The 19,998-nt window shown below is 48.2% G+C and overlaps 1 protein-coding gene across 1 annotated transcript; it reads right to left on the minus strand.

Annotated features, from left to right (window-relative positions):
- Positions 1 to 302: 302 nt before the first annotated feature.
- On the minus strand, positions 303 to 18,249 carry LOC142249992 (microtubule-associated serine/threonine-protein kinase 4-like). Its single transcript, XM_075322055.1, has 17 exons — positions 17,998 to 18,249; positions 17,671 to 17,772; positions 15,546 to 15,633; positions 15,139 to 15,258; positions 14,571 to 14,638; positions 12,997 to 13,082; positions 11,290 to 11,498; positions 9,545 to 9,683; positions 9,322 to 9,451; positions 8,989 to 9,154; positions 8,789 to 8,887; positions 7,502 to 7,624; positions 7,283 to 7,383; positions 6,275 to 7,191; positions 3,434 to 3,507; positions 3,157 to 3,237; positions 303 to 629 (listed from the first exon to the last, which is right to left on the minus strand). The coding sequence occupies exons 1-17, from the start codon at positions 18,220 to 18,222 to the stop codon at positions 532 to 534; spliced, it is 2,826 nt and encodes a 941-aa protein (XP_075178170.1). The 5' UTR covers positions 18,223 to 18,249; the 3' UTR covers positions 303 to 531.
- Between the last annotated feature and the right edge of the window lie 1,749 nt (positions 18,250 to 19,998).

Consider the following 19,998-nt stretch of genomic DNA (forward strand, 5'->3'; position numbering starts at 1 on the left):
GCACACATGGACTGATTAAAAGCTTTTTCGCACATTTGATGCCTCTCCTCAGTGCGTCGTCTACCTTTATATGATCTGTAGGTGCTGTTATTGGGGTGCACTGGGCTGGAACCTAATATTCATTTTTTGAAGCTTGTGCTGCTTCATTTCCTTTTATAAACAGAAGTGTTAATATATTATTTATGCATTAACAAAATGCAGAGTGAAGTTTGATGGATTAAAAAAAACCTCACAGCAACATAAATGATGTAATTCATTAATATATTTTTTAAATTTTTAAATGAATAAAAGGATGGGGGAGGGGAAAAATAGGATAAAACAATAGACAAAATCATAGTCATAGATAGCCGTGGTCAGATACCGGGTGATCAGTAAAAGCCAATTCAGGCGAGCAGTATGAATACCGCGGAGCCTGGTGACAGAGGCGTTACCGAAACATGTCCGGGTACAGATGTAACAATAGAAGGTAGATGGTGAAGGTCCTTCTATACAGGTGCAGCAGAGATGGTGGATCTGCTGTTCTTCAGGGCGCTAGATGGTTCTAGAGGAACAGCCGCAACAGGAAAATGCGCGAGCTGCCCTGGATAATCCACGCCGGCAGGATGATAAGATCCGGCGGAAGATGTTACCTATGAGAAGAGAAGTATAATATAAGTGATGGCACTCCAGATTACATGATACTACTGTGCGGTCATGAGGTCTTGGGGGGTTACTCGTCACCGGGCTGGTTTGGGATGTCACAACGGCCTGGCCCGATTCCGTGATCCCGTCGCTTTCAATAACAGATGGGAGAAGATGATGGGGGGTTGTAGTTATTCGTGACGCCACCTGTGGTACGCGGCCAGTTATTAGCCGCCACTGCGGGAAGCCTTCTCCGGGGCGGATGATAACGCAGCTCGGATGGTATAGCTCTCCACAGGCAGAGCTTGGGCCCCGGGGAGGATGTGGGGGGTAGTAGTCCACTGTAAGGAAGGAGCGTGGGACGCGGGAAGGATAAGACGACACAGCGTGTGCAGATTAAGTTCTTTTACTCACTGAGATGTCATCGCCTTTGGACTGCCGGACTCCGCTGTGATGGGCCCCAGCCGATCCCGGATAGTTCGGAGGTCAGAACCGGTGGTTCATTCAGTGAGTCCTTCCTCCCTGTGCCATGTTGTGCAAGTCCCTGCGGCCTGAAGCTAAACTGGGACCTGAGTCCTTGGGGTTTGTTCAGTCCCCTGTCCCATAAAGCAGGTAGCGTGAATCCGTAGATGGGGCAGCCCGATGGTCAAGACCCCTGGCTCTATGTGCTGCATTGCCCCGGGCGCTGTGTGTGGGCCAGAATACTAGAAATCCTCTGCCCGGTGGATTCTGCTGGAGGGACTTTAGTGCCCACCAGCCTAGGGCTCCGCACCATGATGTGGGCACCGGCCCTGAGGGAGCTATTAGCTCTCCCCTCAGCGACCGTGTCCTCCTGCATCTCACTTGTTTCCTGTCCTGGACTAGACTCCTTGTAAGTGTGACGCCCTGGGCAAGCCAGGGGTCACAGGTCATGACACCACCACACCCTACACCCCGGATAGGTACACCGAAGCTACCCAAAAATCCTTGTTGCCTTCCTCCAGGGGCTGATGTCCACACCAGGGGGTGGGCCAGGCGGTTGGCTCCGCCCACCGAGGAGTTCACAGTCCTGGAGGCAGGAAAAACCAGGCAGAACAGATCAGAGAGAGTTAGAGTTTGGAGGAGTTTTAGTGAGAGAACAGTTAGTGAAGTTGAAGTGAGTGGTAGAGGAGCAAGAGAGAGGAGTAAAGGTGGAAGAGAAAGTGACAGTTGAGAAAGCCTGAAGTTGGTCCGGGTGCGTGCCCCGGACTGAGACAGCAAGGTCAGCAGACGTCGGTGACCGTTTGCAGGAGAGGCTGATCGGAGGTTGCCGAAAGGACCGTGGACGGGTGGTGGCCCGGTGGTACCGGAGCGGTATACGAAGAGAAGCCAGCACCATTGGCAGGGGCCTTTCGGATCCCGGCAAGGCTAGGAGTCGCCGTGAATTTGCCAAATCCGTCAGTGAAGGGGACCTCTGGGTCTCCCAACAACTAAGTCCCGATTGAAGGCAACAGTCCAACCGTAGGAGAGAGACACCGCCACCGCCAAGGCACCAGTTTCTCAGGGCCAGCGCCTGCGGGCAAAGAGGGGCTCCTCCGGCCCATATCCAAGCCGGGGAGCGGGTTACCGGTGGGAACCCATCGCTACCAACATTTCATTAGGTGCAGGGACAGAGACCGTCATCGTCAACTACCGGGGAAAAGCAACAGCAGCCGTCCGTGGGAACCGTCTTTCCAGCCGTGTGTTTTACCGAGAACTGTGTCAACGTCTCAGGCTGAGTGAGTACCACCGTGCCGTACGGCACAGAGCTGCCCCCGCGACCCTGCACCTCACCAGGCCCCGCACCTGGCCTGCCATTCACCCCTACCCCATCAGCGGGCCCCGGGACAACCAACCCCCTACCCACGGAGGGGAGAAATAACAACAAAGCTGCTCCCTGTCACCGCTCCCGGGATCCCCATACAGAGCAGCGGTGGTGTCCACACAATCACCACAACCGTGGGTGGCGTCACGGACAATAAACCCCCCAAACCAATCCCCTTTTCACTCACGGGCGAGGAGCGCCGCTCGAGTCCCCGGGATCCGGCCCATCGCTCGAGCCACCGAGCAGCAGAGGCCGAAGCAGCAGCGGCAGCCGGACCCGAGCAGTGGAAGAGCGCGGCGTCCCCTCCTCCGCCCGCGACATAAGTGTGTGTGTGTCGCCTTACTCCCCTGTATCTAGCTCCTCCGTCCCGGGTTCCTGAACTAGTGAAGGTCCACTACATTAGGCCACCCTCCAGCCCAGTCCCAGTGAGAGGGCTGTGTGTTTTGATGGATTGTGGTGGTTTTACCGGCGATGACCTCCTCCGTATCCGAGATGAATGCTGCACCTCTGGTGAGGTGCAATACCCTGTGGCGACTGAAGCCTCAGGGGCGCCGCAGTCACTGTGGCCGAGACGGCCATGTCTTATCATACATAGGTCAGGGGTCATTGTCAGCCATCATACATGTGACAATCCCACCGCTGACAGATGACATCTGCTCCACATGGAGTCTTCTCACTGACTGACATCACATGGAGCTGATTCTCACACTTACCACGTCTCTTTTTTCCCTTTTCTTTCTTTTCTGATTTTTCTTGCTCTGTTTCAGATTTTCTTTCTTCCTGAGCTGGAAATTCTGATCAGAAAGTAAAAAAAAAAATAAAAATCAGTAACGATATATTCTAAAAACTCCAGGATATAATTTGGGAAACACAATATGGGCCTATGGGCAACATAATTGTGATCCATGAACCATGGATAACAAATCATATGGAAATATATAAGACTTGATGTCAACATTCACATTTTTGGTGCTGTAGAGCCGTACATACCTGACAATGGGGACGAGGACGGCAAGCTGGTTATAGCATCGTCCCTATCAGGTTCAGGAGAAGATTCTTTCGGCCTGTTTGGAAGAAGAATATATTGTAAATCACAAGTAAACGCAGTATAGAATGGGACGTCTCACTAGAAGAACTTCTACTATAAGGTCCCATAGGACATAAGAAAATCATATTGGGGAGGTCTCCTGCTCAAAACTTCCTTCTATAGAGCGGAGTGGAAAACAACTACCAGGAATGGCTGCCATGTAATACTGCATCTCCCCCACTGTGTGAGCAGCTCTAAAAATACATGACCGGCAGCAATTAGAGGCTGTCACCAGCAGTTTCAAAAGCCAAAAGCACAATGACTGCTAATCATGGGGCGGTGCCGGTGGCATTTGATATTATGGTATTTATGTCCAATATGTGGTGTTGTGCACATATATCAGTTAGGAGCTCACAGTAATCTATATATATAATTGCCTTATTCTGTCTGTTTGTCTGTCTGTCTGTCTGTCTTGCTCCAAAATTGTGTCCTTACCGTGACATGTCCTTACGGTGACAAACAGCGGATTGTTGGCTGCTGGGCTCGCCATGGCCCCACCCCCCAGCACGGATTGGCCGCTCGCCTCGGCTCCTCCCCCCCGCACGGATTGGCCGCTCGCCTCGCCTCGGGTCCCCCCCCCCGCACGGATTGGCCATGTCCTTACGGTGACAAACAGCGGATTAGCCGCTGGGCTCGCCATGGCCCCGCCCCCCCACACGGATTGGCCGCTCGGCTTCACGGATTCGCCATGGCCCCGCCCCCCCGCACGGATTGGCCGCTCGGCCTCACGGATTGGCCGCTCGCCTCGGCTCCTCCCCCCATACGGATTGGCCGCTCTCCTCGGCTCCGCCCCCCCGCACGGATTGGCCGCTCGCCCAGGCTCCGCCCCCACACGGAATGGCCTCTCTCCCCGAGGTGAGCGCATCTAGGTCCTGCAGCGGCGGAACACACACACACGCACACTCATAAGAGCAGACACACACATACATATACACACACACATCCACATCAGATCACACTCACTCTCACACACACATCAGATCGCATCCACACACTCACAACATCCCGTGATATCACTTGCTTCTCGGCGGCGATACTGTGCAGTGACCTTCCAGGACCTGCCGGAGGATCACATGGCCGGAAGCATGTGGTATCTCCGGATGTTGTGATTGTGTGAGCGCGTATGTGCGATATCGTCAGTGTGTGTGTGTGAGTGTATGCGATCGGATGTGTGTGAGTGTGTTCTGATGTGTGAGTGTGTGTGTGTGTGAGTGTATGCGATCGGATCTGTGAATGTCGGCAGAGGAGCACGGCGTGCAGCACAGCTGCTGGGACCGCCCACCAGTGGGCACAGGGAGAAGTGGGGTGTGTGTGTGATTGTATGCGATCAGATGTGTGTGTGTTTACTGTCTGATGTGTGACTGTGGAGCACGATGGGGGGTGCGCAGCATGGGGGATGGAGCACGATGGGGGGTGCGCAGCATGGGGGATGGAGCACGATGGGGGGTGCGCAGCATGGGGGATGGAGCACGATGGGGGGTGCGCAGCATGGGGGATGGAGCACGATGGGGGGTGCGCAGCATGGGGGATGGAGCACGATGGGGAGTACGCAGCATGGGGGATGGAGCACGATGGGGAGTGCGCAGCATGGGGGATGGAGCACGATGGGGGGTGCGCAGTATGGGGGATGGAGCACGATTGGGAGTGTGCAGCATGGGGGATGGAGCACGATGGGGGGTGCGCAGCATGGGTGATGGAGCACGTTTGGGAGTGCGCAGCATGGGGGATGGAGCACGATGGGGAATGCGCAACATGGGGGATGGATCACGATGGGGAGTGCGCAGCATGGGGGATGGAGCACGATGGGGGGTGCGCAGCATGGGGGATGGAGCACGATGGGGGGTGTGCAGCATGGGGGATGGAGCACGATGGGGGGGGTGCGCAGCATGGCGGATGAAGCACGATGGGGAATGCGCAGCATGGGGGATGGAGCACGATGGGGAGTGCGCAGCATGGGGGATGGAGCACGTTTGGGATTGCGCAGCATGAGGGATGGAGCACGATGGGGAATGCGCAGCATGGGGGATGGAGCACGATGGGGAGTACGCAGCATGGGGGAAATGGGGAATGGGGATGGAGCACGATGGGGGTGCGCAGCATGGGGGATGGAGCACGATGGGGGGTGCGCAGCATGGGGGATGGAGCACGATGGGGGGTGCGCAGCATGGGGGATGGAGCACGATGGGGGGTGCACACCTCCCCCCAAAACACACACACACACACACACACACACACACACACACTGCCACACACGCACTGCACAACACACCACACACACACTGGGAACCACAAACACTGCCCTACACAGACACCCACACACACAGACAACGCCGCACACACACAACACCCAACACACAAACACCGCGGCACACACAAATATACGCACATACCGCACAACACACACATTGCACAAAACATACCTCCCCCCAAAACACACCACACACACACAAACCGCGCAACACACACACACAACGCTACAGACACACAGCGCTCCACAAATAACGACACACAACGCAACACACAAACAACACCGCTCTCACCCCCCGCCACACCCAGACAACACCCAGAACATGTACAGCGCCCTACACAAACACTTGGTAACTACACAAAGCAACATCTATATATATATATATATATATATATATATAAAACAAAAATCATACATTAACTACACTATACGTAAATTCTAGAATACCCGATGCGTAGAATCGGGCCAACTTCTAGTAACCGAATAATCTACTCACATTTCTGAGATGTTTGTGCTGGATGCTGGGATACACTCTTTCGAGCACTCTGGGAAGTACTCTGGGGTACTCTCTGGTGAGCACTCTGGTGTATTCTCTGGTGAGCACTCTGGTGTATTCTCTGGGTAGCACTCTGGGGTACTCTCTGGCGAGCACTCTGGTGTATTCTCTGGTGAGCACTCTGGTGTATTCTCTGGTGAGCACTCTGGTGTATTCTCTGGGTAGCACTCTGGGGTACTCTCTGGTGAGCACTCTGGTGTATTCTCTGGTGAGCACTCTGGTGTATTCTCTGGGTAGCACTCTGGGGTACTCTCTGGCGAGCACTCTGGGGTATTCTCTGTCAAGCACTCTGGGGAGCACTCTGGCGTACTCTCTGGTGAGCACTTTGGTGTAGTCTCTGGGAAGCACTCTGGGGTACTCTCTGGTGAGCACTCTGGGGAGCACTCTGGGGTACTCTCTGGTGAACACTCTGGTGTACTCTCTGGGAAGCGCTCTGGGGTACTCTCTGGGAAGCACTCTGGGGTACTCTCTGGTGAACACTCTGGTGTACTCTCTGGGGAGCACTCTGGGGTACTCTCTGGTGAACACTCTGGTGTACTCTCTGGGAAGCGCTCTGGGGTACTCTCTGGTGAACACTCTGGTGTACTCTCTGGGGAGCACTCTGGGGTACTCTCTGGTGAACACTCTGGTGTACTCTCTGGGGAGCACTCTGGGGTACTCTCTGGTGAACACTCTGGTGTACTCTCTGGGAAGCGCTCTGGGGTACTCTCTGGCAAGCACTCTGTGAAGCACTCTGGGGTACTCTCTGTTAAGCACTCTGGGATACTCTCTTTCAAGCACTCTGTCAAGCACTCTGGGGTACTCTCTGGGGAGCACTCTTGAGGTGACGTGTTCATCGATGTTGTGCTGGTACAAAGCTAAAATTGGAGAAAAATAAAATGTTAAATACTTTTTTTTTTACTTAGGAGGTCTTTTTTTTCCCATATTTTAGATTAATTGATCACATACTTTTGAAAGCTTCTGAGAAGATGTTGTAAAGTTTTGGAAATCGGGGCTCTCATTGTCCTCCTCATCATCTGAGATCAAGTGAATGTCTTCGTCAACGTGAACTACAAGATAAAGGTAGTGAAGTGTTATTAGACGTTGTCAGTATAACACAGTCATTATTTATACTGATATTAATGGTTACCAATCGTCACACATTAGGTGACATCTCCTTCTACTTACCGAGAAAGACGCTGGTGTCCACGTCTGACTCAAGCTCAGGAACGTATTCCGGCTCCTGACTTAGAAGGTTGTCAAAGTCTAAGTCCCTCAGGAATGGATGTTCCTTGATCTGAAATGCTCCTTCTGGAAAAATATAGAATACAAGTTTTGCAGACATTGTCAGAGACGTCTCCATATCTTAACTGTGTAACTTAGGCTAAGTTCACATTTCCGTTGTTTTGTATCAGTCACATGTACTACGCTGTACAACGGATGACAAAGAACAGAATTCTTTGTCGGATTCCGTCGTGTGTGGGGGGCGGAGTTCGGGGGGGGGGGGAGCCGAGCGGGGCAATGGCACTGAGGACGTCAGTGCCACAGGGACTGCAGGACAGGTGAGTGTGTGAGTGTGTGAGTGTGTGTGTGTGTATACACATGCTGAATGCGGGAGGGGGCGGAGCTGACCGGGGGGCGGGGCCAGGCGCTGAGGATGTCAGTGGCAGTGCTGCGGTCTGCATGGCTGGGGACAGGTGAGTGTATGTGTGAGTGTGTGTGTGTGTGTACATGCGGTGTGCGGGAGGGGGCGGAGCCGAGCGGGGGGCGGGGCCAGACAAGGGTGTCAGTGGCAGTGCTTGTCTGCATGGCGGGGGACAGGTGTGTGTGTGTGTACATACATGTGCGGAGTGCGGGAGGGGGCGGGGCCGAGCGGGGAAGTGTTGACCTTCCTGCACACGTAACCAGACTAAATATCGGGTAACAGCAAAGCACCTGATGTTTACCTTGGTTACCCGATATTTACCTTGGTTACGGGCCTACACCGCTTAGCGCTGGCTCCTTGCACCGTAACCAGGGTAAATATCGGGTAACCAACCAAAGCTGATTACGTGTGCAGGGAGCCAGAGAGCATGCGCAGCGAAATCCGACGGATCGTGCTGCTCAAAAAACGTTACATGCTGCATTCCTCCCGCCCGGCGGTCAGTCGTTCCACGACTGATCAGTCGGGCGGAGGGTGCAACGCAGCATCATCAGTCACAATCCGCTGCTCATACAAGTCTATGGGAGCAACGGAATCCGCTAAACGGATTCCGTTGTTTACAAGAGCAGCGGATTGTGACTGATACATTTTAGCGGAAATTTAAACTTAGCCTTAATCTAAACTAATGACATAAGAGGTGAGATGAAGAAAATAGACTCAAAGTTTTAGTATGGAGACTTAGAGGTGGTAAAGCAGATCGCGAAGAGCTGATCGTCATGGACATGAGCAATATGTCCTAGAAGTAATAAGTAAATATTAATATTATATCTTACGTGTCCCGAGTCTATCTGCAGGTTTTTTCTTGAGCAGCTTAGTGATGATGTTCCGAGCATCGGGGGGAGCAGCGGGATTACACTTCCAATTTATGTCTCCTGTTATATAGAAAATTACAGAATATAAAACCTCTTTATAGAACTTTTAAGGAAATAACTAAACCGATCAATCAAAGCAATGACGGCTTTATTCTACTTACCACGGACAATAGATCGAAAAAAACTGGATGTTGAATCCCCGTCAAATGGGGGATTTCCAACAAGAAATTCATATAAGATGACCCCCATTGCCCACCAGTCTACAGGTCTTCCATAGCTTTTTTCCAGGAGGATCTCTGGTGCCATGTAATATGGGGTGCCGGCGTACTGGAAACCAACAGAAGACAGAGATTAGAATCGATGAAGCCATTAATTCCATAAAAATATAATTATAGAAGATAAAATATCAGTGGAGACATGAGAGAAGTGGAGAAGAGACGATCGTGTGATGGGATCTGTAAAGAAGAAGCTGGGCTCCTGTAAGGGACACTCACCTCATAGTCCAACTCTTTGGAGATGTCCTTCCGTAACTCCTTGTAGGTGTTGCTCTCTGGTATCATGACACCAAGTTTTGACATCCCAAAATCGGTGACTTTGATGTGTCCAGTAGATGTTATCAGGAGGCTGTGAAAGAAATAAAGAATGGTTTTACCTCACAGATCGTGTGATAAGAAATGATAAATTTCCCATATTTCTTATACTACAGGGGGTACTTACTTATCCGGCTTCAGGTCTCTGTGGACAATACCATAGCTATGCAGGTATTCCACAGCAAGAACGGCTTCTGCGAAGTACAAGCGGGCCAAGGGGACAGAAAAACTTCCCCTGTTGTATAGAAGGCTCAGGCAGTCTCCACCTATAGAGGAAAGGAAATATGATGGGTGAGGGGTATATACAGCAGATCACCATGAAAAAAGAAATCACAGGGCCTCATAGTAAAAGTTCTAATTCCCCCCACATTAAAAATCCCTCATGTATATATGTATATATTTCACATTCCACCCACAAACTTAAAGAAAGTTTGTAGCGCTTGCGCAGGATTGATCCCACGGTGGTCTTCAGCAAGATGGCGCAGTGGGCAACGCATAAGCACACTAATATCCAACTGTCATTAACAAAATGGAACCGTGGAGAGCGCATGCACATTCTGACATCTGACAGTCTTCAGCACAGTAGTACCATGGGGAGCGCATGCGCATTCAGATATCCAACTGTCTTCAGTACAATGGCACCATGGAGAGCGCATGCGCATTCTGATATCCAACTGTCTTCATTACAATGGCATCATGGGGAGCGCATGTGCATTCTGATATCCAACTGTCTTCAGTACAATGGCACCATGGGGAGCGCATGTGCATTCTGATATCCAACTGTCTTCAGTACAATGGCCCCATGGGGAGCGCTTGCTCTTTCTGTTATCCAACTGTCTTCAGTACAATGGCACCATGCGTATTCTGATATCCAACTGTCTTCAGTACAATGGCACCATGGGGAGCGCATGCGCATTCTGACATCCAACTGTCTTCAGCACAATGGCACCATGGGGTGCACATGCGCATTCTGACATCCAACTTTCTTCAGCACAATGGCACCATGGGGAGCGCATACGCATTCTGACATCCAACTGTCTTCAGCACAATGGCACCATGGGGAGCGCATTCGCATTCTGACATCCAACTGTCTTCAGCACAATGGCACCATGGGGAGCGCATGCGCATTCTGATATCCAACTGTCTTCTGTACAATGGGGAGCGAATGCGCATTCTGATATCCAACTGTCTTCAGTACAATGGCACCAAGGGGAGCGCATGCGCATTCTGATATCAACTGTCTTTAGCACAATGGCACCATGGGGAGCACATGCGCATTCTGATATCCAACTGTCTTCAGCACAATGGCACCATGGAGAGCGCATGCACATTCTGATATCCAACTTTCTTCAGCAATATGGCACTGTGAGGAGCGCATGAGCATTCTGACATCTGACAGTCTTCAGCAAAATGGCACTTGTCATTGAGTGGAAGTCTGAATCTGCAGATGCGCTGCCCACAACACCGTTTTGATGAAGACCGTTGGATGTCATTGTGCGCATGCACTGCCTATAGCGCCATTATGCTGAAGAGACACAGGAGAAAAATGTATGCAGGCGCTGCGCTTCCTGCATGCAGTGCTATAAAAAAATGTAATAAAGAGGCTTGCACATACACGGAGGGGCTGCAATAGATTCCAAGGTCCTGCCCTTAGTCCCGCTCCAATGCATGAAATTAAATATTGCATGAGCATGGTCATGACAGGTGGACGGATGGGGCCGAGTGTCCCAAAGTGCCCCTGCACACAGAACAATGAATTTCCAGGCATGGTAGTAGATAGCCTGTAGTAAATGCTCGGTGGGGATCTAACCAACCACGCGGACAAATCCTATTTATATGAGCGGTGATAATATATTAGAAGACATGTCCTACCTCCTACGTACTCCATGACCATGCACAGGTGAGATTTAGTTGGAAAGGAGCAGAGCATGGAGACTACAAAGGGACAATCAGCAAATGTCAGGATGTCCCTCTCTAAAAAGGCCAATTCCACTCGTTGTGGAGTATCCAGGCTCCGCTTGGTCATTTTCTTCATCGCAAACATCTGGCGTGAGTCTTTATGGTGCGCTATGTAGACGGCACTGGAGAGAAGGAGAATCCATGGTTTATATTAAATCCTTATTAACAGTTCAGCTATAGAAGTCATTATATGTTCTTCTGTATTAATGCTCATTACTAGAAACCCGTCAGTCACTGAAAATCTATGTCTAGAAATATACAGTATATAATAGCACTACGGGAGGTCCGCACAATGTCAGGCCTGCCGGAGACCCTCACCCAGGTCACATTAGAAATGAAAGAATCTATAGAAATTCTGTAGGCAGATTCGCTATATATGACCAGTAGATACAATTGAGGGACCTCATAAGAAGATTATTCTGATCTCCCCATACAAGGCATAACAAATGGAGGGGAGGGACAAAGATAAAAATAGCACTACATAGATCACCTATGGGAGGTCCGCACACTGTCAGGTCTCCCGGAGACCCTCACCCAGGTCACATTAGAGATGAGAGAATCTCTAGAAATTCTGTAGGCAGATTCGTTATATATGACCAGTAGATGCGATTGAAGGACCTCATAAGAAGATTTATTCTGATCTCCCCATACAAGGCATAATAAATGGAGGGGAGGGAAGAAGATAAAAAGTAATAACACCTTCTCCCTCCTGTCGTAGGCCTTCATCTGTCCATCATTGCAGTTCTCCATCCTCTGTGCCAGTCGTTGGTTGTTCTGGCACTTCTTGTGCTGAGGGTAGTGATTGGACTCACATACTCATGGTGAAGGGTGCAGATGTCATTGACGTTAATGTCAATCCTCACGCGACCGCCAGCAGCCAATAACTCTCACCAGCTCCATAAGGGAGCCTCGATAAAAATGAAGGCCGGCACGGAGAACCGGGAAGCTCTGATGGAGGTGGCAGCATAAGAACAGATGAGGGTCTAGGACAGGTGAATGTAATGTATTATATTGTTTTTATCCTTTTCCTTAAAGGGATATTCCCATCTTAAAGATTATATCCCAATATATAATAGATGTAATAATAATATTAACAAATACCTCCAATTACAAATGTAGTATAGTTCTCCTGATATAACCATGTCTCTTAACTCATGTGCAGGGCATTAAAATAGCTTAGGTATCCGTGCATATAGTAACAGTTAGCTGCTTGTGGTCGTAACCATGGATACCCAAGCTGCAATGCCCTGCACATGAGGTAAGAGACATAACTAATCAGTAAAACTATTGTAGATTTCTAATTGTAGGTATTTTCTATTATTATTATTATTATTATTATTATTATTACACCTACTATATATTGGGATAGGATCTTAGAGATGTGAATAACCCTTTAAGGATATGTGCACATGCTAAATTTGCAGCCCAAATTTGTGCATCATTTCTACAAATCTTGGAAGGAAAATGCTGCATAAAATAGGTGCATTTTTTATATGTTTTTTTCATACATTATTACCAGCTTTTTTGTTGCAGATTTTCCCCTACTCATCAGTATGAGTGTCATCTGCATAGAAATGCTGAACGATGTAATTCTGTGGATTCTGCAAAGAGAAATCTTACCCAAAATTTCCACTGCTGATGAGTTTGGATGTTTCAAAGTCGTCCATATGCGGCTTTCTCACCGGTATCAGTGATTTAACTTCACTCTATAAATGAAAAAGAAATGATATTCAGATTAAGAAGCTGCAAGAAAAAAGCTCCAGATGCAAAAAACGTCTCCTCCCTATATTATGTCCCAGCTGATTACACTGATTTAGTGTATGGGACGATACAATCTGGACACTCCGCAGATACAGATGTAATTTAATGGGGGTCCTCCGTTCACTGGAATCATTGTACACTGCTGGTGTCACACTTGTCAGACAGATCTGTAGTTTCCGGCTGTAGAAGGTCGCAGCCTTTGGCTACACAAGCTGCTCTCTGACTTTCCCTTTTCCCCTTCTTGTGGTTTACCCCTTTCTCTTTAGGACCCTGCAGATTTCCTCACTTTTCAATTCTTAATCTTCAGCAGCACTTCCCTTTGCGTTTTTATATACCCTGATTCCCCCTTTCTCAGTGCTGGTGATTGGTCTAATACCCTTAACAAGTCTTCAGTGCAAGCAGGCGGCTTGTATTCATGTGGAGAAGCTTAGTTGTAGTTGCAGTTCCTCTCCCAATTCCTTTACTGTCCCCTGTCTGTATTACCTGTGTGTTCTTCAGAGCTTAGTGAGGTTGACTATGCACTCATCCCATCCGCTCCCTAGCTAGGGCCAATTTGACGGTCAGATAGGGAAGGATATCTAGGTTGGTGCATAGTTGTGGAACCTATCTAGTGTGTTGAGGGAAACGAGTGGCCAGCAGTAGGTTTGGTCAGGGGTCTCAATCTGCCCGTTCCCTAGACACAGGGTCTCCCATCCCTTCCCTTTCGCCGTTTGCTTAGTACTTCCCCGTACCTAGCATGACAGCTGGATAATATGGGAGATCACAGAGGAAAACTGAAAGGGAATCAATCAGCAGGTTTTATAGTAATGTAAGAGCATCATTATAATGTCAGGGCTGAGATGTGTCATTTTAATAAAATCAATGTTTCATCATCAGGAGATTATCATTACAGGACTAGCTGTCTTGTGCTATGTAGTCCTATTACCCTGATTCCAGTGATGTATCACTTTCTTTACTGGGTGCACCAGTTGTGATAAAATCACTCTTTCCTCTGCAGCAGATTTATCAGTGCTCTGACTGCTAAGCTCTGTATAACCCCACCCACACCACTGATTGACAGCCTTCTGCCTATTCACAGTATGCACAGAAAGCTGCCAATCAGTGGTATGGGCGGTGTTATACAGAGCTTAGCAGTCAGAGCACTGATAGATCTGCTGCAGAGGAAGAGTGATTTTACCACAACTGGTGCACCCAGTAAAGTAAGTGATATATCACTGGAATCAGGGTCTCTGCCCCTACATCATGCTGCTCTTAGATGGGTTAGAAAAATCCTGGTGACAGATTTCCTTTAATGTAAATGCTATTATCTAATGCGATCGTGTCATCTCCTTTTAGAATAGAGATATCTCATGTTATATGGGGGATAATATTGGATGTATCAATCACACCCCATGATCTGGTGATATACAGACATCTCCCTCTATGATACTTACACCGGCGGGTTCTTGGATCTCTGGGATCTCACAGATCACACTGTCAGGATTCGACAGCAGAGTTGTTTCTAATAAAAAATGATAAAAGGTGAAGAAATAAAATATATTAGACGAGATCAATCATACGAATCATACGAATATAAGGAAAAAAGACAAGGGAATAATGCTAGTTATATGGGAATTCTAAATATGAGAACGTACGACGCCTCCATAGACAGATACATGTAATGTAATGATGGAGGAATCCTCAACCATCACATGAATGAGGAACCCACTAAACATATGCAAATTAGCCTGTAAGTGCACTGTGGGCGTGTCACTGCACTCAGACTTCGACCACGCCCTCAGCGCACTTCCATCCTGATTTGTATATGGCGTCTTGTTAGATTTCTGCACAAAAAGGATCATTTTTATTAGGGGGAAATGGCCTAATACAGTCATACCACCACTTCCATATGTAACAATGTGCTGACAGGTTCCTTTTACACAGTGGAAAGTATAAATCTAACATTCCCCTGCTCTGTATAGTATCTGGAGGCTCCTGGTAGAAGGTCGGTGACCGGCTTACCTGTGATCAGATCCCTCTTCAGCTCCCACTGACTCCCATTAGGGTCGGGGATTTCCGGGTTTACATTTTGCCCGTCTTTGGTGTCGTCTTCTGGTATTTCCTGACTGACACATTTGATTTCTGCAAAAAAAGGATAATTTTTTATTAAAAAAATGTCCTATAGGGTCAAACCACTACTTGTATATGTACAAATATGCTGACAGGTTCCCTTTACACGGACACGCGTGTGCTCCACATGGATACATGGTCTATGTCAAAACACGGACGTGTGGAAACGTACACCACACGTACTAGAGACACGTATGTGTGGAGGGGGCCTTACACAGAGTCGAAATAGAAAATCTACCATAATTCCCTGTCCTCCATAGTATCTGGAGGCTCCGGTAGAAGGTCGGTGACCGGCTTACCTGTAATCAGATCCGACTGACCCATTTTAGGGTCAGGGATTTCCTGGTTTCGATTTTGCCCATCTTCGGTGTCGCCTTCCGGTGTTTCCTGCTGGATATAATATATATATATATATATATATAATTAATATGGGGAGGATTTCACTAAATCACCAAATCCAAAAATCGGGAAGGACTAAACTTGCATTTACAGATGAAGCCCATTGTAACTATACAAATCCTGCGCCATCTGATAACGTTTCTCGGAAGGTCTCTTAGGCCTCGTGTACAGGTGGTGAGTTTTTTACCTCAGGATTTGGTCAGTTTTTTACCTCAGTATTTGTAGCCAAAACCAGGAGGGGGACAATAAAAAATATAATTGAAACCCAAGCACCACTTCTGTAATAGTCTGATCACTTGCTCTATTCAGGGGCTTCATACTCAAGGCCTGTGGGCCACATCCAGCCCCCACATCATTTTATGGGGCCCGCTAGCAGCTTTGCCAGTAAAACCTAGATGCTTTTCTCTGCCGTCCATGTCATCGGGCAGAAAAAAACTCATCCTTTTTTAACATTCTTCACCAGTTTGAACAGCGCATGTGCTAAAGAGGCTGTCATGCGCAGTATAAATGGTAGATGCTAGAATGTATGGGCTCCTTTTATAATGATGTTGGGATACCTGTGTTGGGATTTCAGGGTGTGTGTGCAATGCTGTAGGGATGTCTATCATGGGATTTGGGGGTATACAATGCTGTCAGGACTTCTGTGGTGGGATTTTGGGGGGTGCAATGCCGGGAGACACTTGTGGTGGGATTTTGTGGTTCTATAATGCTGTGGGTATGCTTGTGAAATTTTGGGGGTCTATGATGCCTGTGGTTGGATTTGGGATGTGTGCAAAGCAGGGGATTTGATGGGATATTATTGGCTATGCAATTCTGAGGGTAGACCTATGGTGGGATTTTTGTGGGTGTGCGATGCTTGAAGATGACTGTAGTGGGATTTTTTTGGGGTGTGTAATGCTGTAGATATGGGGGCAAAGCTTGCAGTAGGATTTACACCCTAGGAACAGCGACCTAAGCCCTACAACCCAGAAATAGAGCCCTTACGCCTACCACCCAGGGACAGCACCCTTAGCCCTACATCCCAGGGACAGCACCATAAGCCCTACAACCCAGGGACAGCACCCTTAGCCCTACATTCCAGGGACAGCGCCATAAGCCCTACATTCCAGGGACAGCGCCCTTAGCCCTACATTCCAGGGACAGCGCCATAAGCCCTACATTCCAGGGACAGCACCCTTAGCCCTACATTCCAGGGACAGCGCCATAAGCCCTACATTCCAGGGACAGCACCCTTAGCCCTACATTCCAGGGACAGCGCCATAAGCCCTACAACCCAGGGACAGCACCCTTAGCCCTACATTCCAGGGACAGCACCCTTAGCCCGACATTCCAGGGACAGCACCCTTAGCCCTACAACCCAGGGACTGCACCTTAAGCCCTACATTCCAGTGACAGCACCTTAAGCTCTACACCCAGGGACAGCACCCTTAACCCTACATTCCAGGGACACTGCCCTTAGCCCTACAAGTCAGGGATAGCACCCTCAGCCCTACATTCCAGTAACAGCACCCTTAGCTCTACATTCCAGGGTCAGCACCATTAGCCCTACACCCCAGAGACAGCACCCTTAGCTCTACACCCCAGGGACTGTGCCCTAAGCCCTACCACCCAGGGACAGCACCCTTAGCCCCACAGCTCATGGATAGCACCCTTAGTCCTACATTTCAGGGACAGCACCCTTAACCCTACATTCCAGGGACAGCACTCTTAGCCCTATATTCCAGGGCCAGCACCCTTAGCCCGAAAGCCCAGGGACAGCGCCTTTAGCCCTACAATCCAGAGACAGCAACTTTAACCCTTCAACTCAGAAATAGTGCCCTTATTGAAGACTTCCCACCACTGAGCCGTTACTCCATCAGCGGAATACAGACTGCCATCACAGATGATGGAGCCTCAGAAATGAGAGGTCATAACATTGCAGACAGGGAGGCCTGTAACATTTAACACCAGATCTTCTGATATCTGACTAGTGATCTGTAGATGAGAAAACAAGGCCAAGTGATAGAGAAGGGGATGGGTACTTACCGGGCGCTCCAATGAGCGGGTTGGACATTCCAGGACAGACAGGACTTTGTGGCCGAGTTCTTTAAGAAAAGCCAAATCTCCATTTTGAGATTTTTCTTCAGCCTATAAAGAAAAAAATAAATAAAAAGGAAAGTTTTGAGATGAGAAATGACAGAATGGAGGTCGCCAAGGTCTGTGACATTTGCTCCGCTTTCTGCAGATACAATGACACCACAATTGGAGACTCCACGTGTTTTATATTGGTGGAAAGAAGAACTTTCTATCCCACCATCAACCATCATTATCTATTATTGTGGAGAAGTTTTGTGCGGAGCTTCTGCCATTTACCTGCTGTAATATTGTCCTGATGTTCTGAGATAAATCCGTCAGATTCTCTGAGGTTAGTTTACCTCGTTGGAATTTGTTCAGGCAGTCTCTTACAAGCTCCACCACCAGCCGGTGAGAGAAGCTGAGGACGCCATCGGGTGGTAGATGCACAATGTCAGGGCGATTGTTGATAAGAATCACCAATAGTGCATGCACCTGAATGTTATCCAAAAGTTTTTCAGCCATAGCGAGCAACTGCAAATTAATCCAATCACTAACTATAGAACCAACAAATGGCACCCGCGGAACTGTGAGCATTGTATACATAGGGATTCTGAATTGTGATGTCATAATGGCCCACCAGCAGTGATGTCATAATGGCCCACCATCACCGGTGATGTCATGATGGCCCACCATCCGTGATGTCATAATAGCCCACCATCACCGGTGATGTCATGGTCCACCATCGGTGATGTCATAATGGCCCACCATCGGTGATGTCATGATGGAATCTTGCGATGGAATCTTAAGGAGGTGACTGTGCACAAATAGATGCTGCCAGCAATATATAAAGTGGAAATACCATAGAATTACATTTGTCTCCATGTTATGTTGGCCATTCTAGATCATTTCCAATTAGAACACAACCAAGATAAGGTTATGTTCACACATTGCATTTTTGCAGCATTTTTTTTCTACTCAAAAGTAGAGTGGTGGTAGAAAAAACACCATGTACAATATGTATGTTTTTGCAGTATTTTCGTTTTTGTTTTTTTTTTTCATTTATTTGAATGGGTGAAGAACTCTACGAAACCCTTGAAAGAATTGATATAATTAAGATTTTTAACAACCCAAGAAATAAAAAACCACAGAATGTGAATGAGATTTCAGAAAACTCTTTCAATAAGCAGGTACCGAAAAAACAGCAATTGTGCACATGCCCTAAATATATACTCAGTCATATTATGGGAGATCTAATATATAAAGCTGAGTGTGTGTATGTATGTATATATGTATGTCCGCTGAAGGAATTCACACCGTCGCATGTACAATCACGAAATTTTCCACAGACACTCCATTTAACTCAGGAAATGTCATACACTATGTTTTGAGGGGAAATTTTAACCCTGCACTTTACAGTTATTTGCCAAAAAACCTGCCTCCATTAAAGTCAATGGAGCTGGGAGCCACAATGCAGCCAGAACCTCAGAAAAATGCACAGCCACGCCCTTATATGGAATGTTTGTGTGTCACAATGCAGACAGGGAAAGAGACAGACAGACAGACAGAGACAGACAGACACAGACAGACAAAGATAAAGGGAAGAGAGACAGACAGAGACAGGGCCATCACTGTGTGTGTGTGTGTGTGTGTGTGTGTGTGTGTGTGTGTGTGTGTGTGTGTGTGTGTGTGCGCGTGTGTGTGTATTATCCCTGTACTTTGCAGAGTTTTACCATAGTTCCTAAGGCTATAAAGGGGGTAATAATTGTTACCATTATATGGGAGAGACAGATGTGAAAATGTATATTGTGAGGGGCACGAAGAAGGACATTGCTACTTTAGGCCAAGTTCACATATTGCAGATTTTTTGGGGATTTGCAGTGTGAACCCACTGGTCTTGGTGCAGTGGACTTTACTCAGTAACAGGACGGCGGTTATATTCAGACTCAATGCGGTGATAGTTATGCATGGAGTGGCGGCATTATTTTGCAATGTATTCTTGGCATAGGTATGGTGGGTGTTGTTCAGTAACACTATGTAGTATATACTATGTAGTAGTAGGCGCTATTGCTGACTATAAGCCGCCCCAGTAACGCGTTCCGGCCCCCAGTAACATGTATAATGATTATTAGGTTAATATTTTATTGTATTTTTTATTTATTTTTTTTATCAAGGAGGGGGATGAGCCCATTCAGACTTTTGCTATGGGACCCCATGATTTCTATGTACGCCCTGATCTCAGCTGCTGCAGAACCTTATAATACACCTCAGCTGTTGTGGAACTTCAAAATACACATCTCA

The sequence above is a fragment of the Anomaloglossus baeobatrachus genome, chromosome 8 (genome assembly GCF_048569485.1).
Source record: "Anomaloglossus baeobatrachus isolate aAnoBae1 chromosome 8, aAnoBae1.hap1, whole genome shotgun sequence".
Classification (NCBI taxonomy): domain Eukaryota; kingdom Metazoa; phylum Chordata; class Amphibia; order Anura; family Aromobatidae; genus Anomaloglossus; species Anomaloglossus baeobatrachus.

Excerpts from the sequence above, each read along its gene's own strand:
- LOC142249992 (XM_075322055.1), bottom strand. The coding sequence starts at position 18,222 with ATGGCTGAAAAACTTTTGGATAACATTCAGGTGCATGCACTATTGGTG. Across the intron at positions 15,259-15,545 it reads TCAGTCGGATCTGATTACAG|AAATCAAATGTGTCAGTCAG; the intron begins GTAAGCCGGTCA and ends CTTTTTTTGCAG. Across the intron at positions 3,238-3,433 it reads GTCCTCGTCCCCATTGTCAG|AATTTCCAGCTCAGGAAGAA; the intron begins GTATGTACGGCT and ends CTTTCTGATCAG.